The sequence below is a fragment of the Salpingoeca rosetta genome (assembly GCF_000188695.1).
Source record: "Salpingoeca rosetta unplaced genomic scaffold supercont1.10, whole genome shotgun sequence".
In the NCBI taxonomy this organism is placed as follows: Eukaryota; class Choanoflagellata; order Craspedida; family Salpingoecidae; genus Salpingoeca; species Salpingoeca rosetta.
Genome location: NW_004754924.1, coordinates 1,415,082 through 1,420,081, shown reverse-complemented (window position 1 = coordinate 1,420,081; position 5,000 = coordinate 1,415,082). Strand labels below are relative to the sequence as shown.

At 54.2% G+C, this 5,000-nt stretch overlaps 1 protein-coding gene across 1 annotated transcript in view; it reads left to right on the top strand.

Moving 5' to 3' along the window:
* The window catches only part of PTSG_04607 (uncharacterized protein), a 13,159-nt gene that overhangs the window by 603 nt on the left and 7,556 nt on the right, over nt 1-5,000 (top strand). The window contains exons 2-16 of the mRNA XM_004994643.1: nt 1-170; nt 466-570; nt 768-829; nt 1,071-1,169; nt 1,405-1,482; nt 1,755-1,878; nt 2,159-2,244; nt 2,535-2,577; nt 2,824-2,884; nt 3,168-3,283; nt 3,454-3,504; nt 3,688-3,829; nt 4,040-4,152; nt 4,412-4,487; nt 4,679-4,815. The exon at nt 1-170 is cut by the window's left edge and continues 32 nt beyond it. Of these exons, the coding sequence (XP_004994700.1) occupies nt 1-170; nt 466-570; nt 768-829; nt 1,071-1,169; nt 1,405-1,482; nt 1,755-1,878; nt 2,159-2,244; nt 2,535-2,577; nt 2,824-2,884; nt 3,168-3,283; nt 3,454-3,504; nt 3,688-3,829; nt 4,040-4,152; nt 4,412-4,487; nt 4,679-4,815 (1,463 nt within the window). The remainder of the gene's footprint in view (nt 171-465; nt 571-767; nt 830-1,070; nt 1,170-1,404; nt 1,483-1,754; nt 1,879-2,158; nt 2,245-2,534; nt 2,578-2,823; nt 2,885-3,167; nt 3,284-3,453; nt 3,505-3,687; nt 3,830-4,039; nt 4,153-4,411; nt 4,488-4,678; nt 4,816-5,000) is intronic.

Sequence of the window (5,000 nt, the reverse complement as noted above, 5' to 3'; positions counted from 1 at the left end):
CATCGTACCACGGCTTTTGCCCAACATGCAACGCCAAGATTGTGTTCAAGTCGGACGTGCCGACCAAGAGCACACTCACCTTCACCCTCAACGGCAAGCCGCAGAAGGTACAGAACCCGGATCCCGACATGACACTCAACGAGTACATCCGCACCATCGCCGGCCTCAAGGTGTGCACAGACAACAACAAGTTCATGCGTGGGTGTGTGTGTGTGTGTGTCTGGATGTGCGTGGGTGTGCGTGTGTTTGTGTCCGTGCGCGTTTGCGTTGCTTTGCCTTTGTTTATTCCTTCTTCTTGCTTGTGTGTGTGTGTGTGCGATTTGCATGCTTTGGTTTGTTGTGTGTGTGTGTGTGTCTCATACTGGGATTGTCTTCCTGCTTGTGGGTGCATGCATGCGTGCATGTATGGCCGTTGTCAAATGGAGCTGGAGCTAATCACGAATCGAAACCCACTCCGCTTTGCAGGGCACCAAGCTGTCGTGTGCTGAGGGTGGCTGCGGTGCGTGCGTCGTGGCCATCACGAAGAAGGACACTGCCTCTGGCAAGGACGTCACCGTCCCCGCAAACTCGGTACGCGACAGTGAACAGGGCCTCGCTCATCAGTGGTTTGGTCATCACACACACACACACACACACACACACACACACACACTCACACTTGCCCTACCACTGATTCCCCTCCCATCCCCTTTCTACTCACATTCCGCTCTTCTTTCTATTTCATCGCACTGTGTCTACGCTGTTTTCTCCGTGGTGTATCCGTGCAGTGCCTGCGCCTGCTCGCGGCATGCGAGGGTCTCCAGATCACCACCGTGGAAGGCATCGGAAGGTATTGTGTGCATTTGTTTGTTTGTTTTGTTTGTTTTTGCATGTGCTTGCTTGCTTGCTTGTTTTGTTTGTTTGTATGTTTGTTGGTTTGCTTGTTTGTATGTATTTTTGTGTCTCTTGTGTGTGCGATTTGAAGTTGTACCTCTATGCATGTGTGTGTGTGTGTGTCACGTGCCTCTGCTGACATTGCAAGCCTTGCGTGTATTGCCCCATATGACTCAATGTACTGGTGTGGACTACAGCACTCGCACGAAGATGCACCCTGTGCAGAAGACGCTGGCCACCCACTGGGGCTCCCAGTGCGGTGGCTGCTCATCCGGCATGGTCATGTCCATGTACAGGTCAGCCATGTGTGTGTGCATGTGCGTGTGTGGCTGTGTATCTGTGGGTGTGAGTGTGCGTGTGGTGACTGCTGCTGCTGTTATGTTGGCGTTTCTGTTTATTGTTTTGGTTGTCTGCATGTGTCCATCCCTGTGTTGTCCCTTGTGATCGTCCCTGCTATTGTCCGGGCTCTCCTCCACGATCCCCCCTCACAAGTGTGTGTGTGTGTGTGTGTGTGTGTGTGTGTGTGTGCAGTCTTCTGCAGCGCAGCCCGCAGCCGACCAAGCAGGAGGTGGAGGACTGTCTTGACGGAAACATCTGCCGCTGCACCGGGTAAGTGATCGTGCACAATTTGCCTGTGTGGTGTATTGACATGCATAACTTTTCATCACAACGCATCACGCAAATGTACAAACAAGAACAATCACCAAACGCAACTCCAAAGCAGTTCACATGCATGCTCCACTTGCTAACAAACATAAACATAAACACATACGCGTGCATGCACACTCCTTCTTTCTCTCCCCTTCCCTTCTGTTCCCTTGCACCCCTTCCTTCCTTCCACCCCTCCCCTTCCCTTCCACTTGGTCACACGCACCACGCAGGTACCGCCCAATCCTGGACGCGTTCAAGAGTTTCGCTGTCGATGCGGACTTCCCCGCCAGCACCGACATTGAGGACATGAGCGGTGTCTACCACACCCCGTGCGACAAGCTCCCCTGCGGCCAGGTGTGACACGCAACGTGACGCGCTGTGCTACAATTGATGCAGATGCATGTGTTTCCGTGTGTGTGTGTGTGTGTGTGTGTGTGTGTGTGTGTGTGTGTGTTTCCGTGTGTGTGTGTTTGCGTGTGCGCGCGCATGTGTGTGTCGTCTTTTCAACACCGCACTTTTGTTGAGGTGTGCCAATACGATCGCGCGTTGCTTTCCACCCCGAATTTCTCCACTTTGACATGCTTCACTGCACTGCCATGTGTGTGCATGTGCATGTCTCGTCGTGTGTGTTCAGGCGTGCGCAGACCAGTGCAGCACCGACCGCAAGCTCGCCCGCCTCAAGATTGCTGCTGACACCGTCTCCTGGATCGAGCCCGTCGAGTGCGTGTACACACACACACACACACACACACACACACACACACACACACACACACACACACACACGCACTCATACGCACTCATACGCACTCGTACACTCATACACGCTTACATACGCACACAAACACACACATACACATCCACGCATGCATACGCACACAAACACACAGTCTTTATCTGTCTCTCTGTGTAGCGTGTGCGTGCATGGTTGCCTTCTCTTGCTCGCATGTGTGTGTGTGTGTTTCGTGCGTGGGGCTGACCCTGTAGTCTCTGTTGCGTCTGATTCACAGCCTGGATGACCTCCTCTCCATTGTGGACTCGCACAAGAAGGACGTGAGTGCTGCTGCAAGTCTTTCTCCGTGCATCCATACTTGTCACATGAACACACAAGCACATGAACGCACATGAACACACTCACACACATTCGCGCGCACACACTCACGCTCACGCTCACGCTCACGCTCACACTCACACTCGCGCGCACTCGCTCGCACACGCACACATTCGCACACATTCGCACGCACCCACACATTCGCACTCACACCCTCTCTTCCCATCGCCCTTGACCGCTGTGAGCAGAAGTACATGCTCGTCTTTGGGAACACCTCCACTGGCGTTTTCAAGGACCAGAACCCGACACGTGAGCATCACTGCGTGTCCAGTGGCCGCTGTCCCAAACATCACTTGTCGTTCTCTTGCTAACATGCGCTTGTGTGAACCGTCTTCTTCCGTTCTTGTGGCGCCATGACCTTGGCACGAAATCGTTTGTGTTGTTGCGCTGCGCCTGACTGACCGTTTCTCCCGTCCACTTCACTCACGCCACATGGTTGCCCCACCCCCTTGCTTCCTCTCATTTCCTCTCGTGTCCTCTTTGTTTCTCTGCCACCACACCCCCTGGTGTTTGCTTCGTTTGGCGGCTGCAGTGAAGATTGATGTGTCACGGCTGGTGGCGCTGCAGTCCACCAACTCGGACCACGACGGCACCCTCCACATTGGCGCCGGTGTCACCATCGCCGCCCTCATCGACTACCTCATCCAGGTTTGTGTGTATGTCTGTGTATGTGTGTTGTGTGTGTGTGTGTGTGTGTGTGTGTGCAGACCACCCGTGCACTTGAGTTCTAGCTGTGCAATGCGCTTGCGATGTGCCGTATTTCTCACGCATCCCTCACATGCCGCCTGTCATCCCACTTTGATCACCGCGCGTGACAGCAAAAGGCCCTGAGCGATTCCTTCGAGACCCTCGCCGATCACCTGAAGAAGGTCCGCTGTTGTTGTTGTTCGCAACCCACGTGATGGTCTCACAGACCTCGTCAATCACATTCACCTTGCCACCACAACTCACGCACTCTCACGCACTCACGTACTCTCATACATACACTCACACACACACACACACACACACACGCACATGCACACACATGCACACACGTGCACACGTTGCAGGTCGCGTCGACGCCGATTCGCTCTGTTGCGTCGTGGGCCGGGAACGTGATGATGGTGCACGACAACCCGGACTTCCCAAGCGACATCTTCACCATCATGGCTGGTGCAAACGCCACCCTCACCGTCAACAGCAAGTCGCAGGGTGAGCTGCTGCTACAGCCATCGTTTGCGTGCATGTGTGTGTGTGTGTGTGTTGTGTTTGTACATCATGTGTGTTTGTACATCGTGTGTGTGTGTGTGTGTGTGTGTGTGTGTGTGCCTGTGTCCTGTGTGAGTTCACTCACCCTTGCTCGCCTTCTCACGTCAAAGTTTCCTGCACCCCCGCCCCCCAACAACACAATTTCTTGCGCAGGCACGAAGACACTCAACTTCTTTGATTTTCTTCAGTTTGACATGGCTGGCTGGGTAATCACGTCCCTGTCTATTCCTGCGCTGAAGAAGGGCGATCACTTCACCACGCACAAGGTACACATGCGCTGTGCGCCCGGGTGTGTGTGTGTGTATGGTGTATGGATGTGTGTATGGTGTATGGATGTGTGGGTGTGTTTATTTGCTTGTTTGGTTGTTTGCTGCTTCTTTGGGGGGGGGGGTGGCAGTTATTGCGTACGCAACAGTATGGACTGCGCTGTGCGAGAACGAGTACCCACGGTTGCAGTGAAAGGATGTGTTAATGCCCATATGCCTGATGTTGTATTCACCTGTCTTGATGTGTTCGGTTCTTCAGGTGATGAAGCGCCACGAGAACTGTCACGCGTACATCAACGCTGCCATCCTCATCAACCTCGACTCGAGCAACACGGGTGCGTGCACACCGTGTGCGCTTGGGATTGAGAGGAGTTGTGCGGGAAATGGTGCTGCTTCCAGTGTGTGATGGCACGTTGTGTGTTGATGCAAACAAACAAAGCAATCGCCATACACTCTCTCATTTGTACACACTCACGCCCATGCTCACTACATCATGCACACGACACACATCCTTGGGGTGGTGCAGTGCAAGGGACGCCGACGATGGTGTTTGGGGGCTTCACGCCGTACGCGAGCAAGTCCACCGCGGCGGCGAAGCAGCTGGCTGGGCAGAAGCTCACGGCAGACCTCATCCAGCAGGCCGCGGACACCCTCGCCCAGGAGGTGGGGCAGCGCGGCTGGGGTAGTGTGTGTGTGTGTGTGTTTGCATGAGTGTGTGTGTGTGTGTTTGCATGAGTGATATGCATGCCGGCTTTGGGCCGGCGCTTGCGTCGGCGTTATAGAACACACGCACACGCACACGCACACACACACACACACACACACACACACACACTACTCTCTCTCTC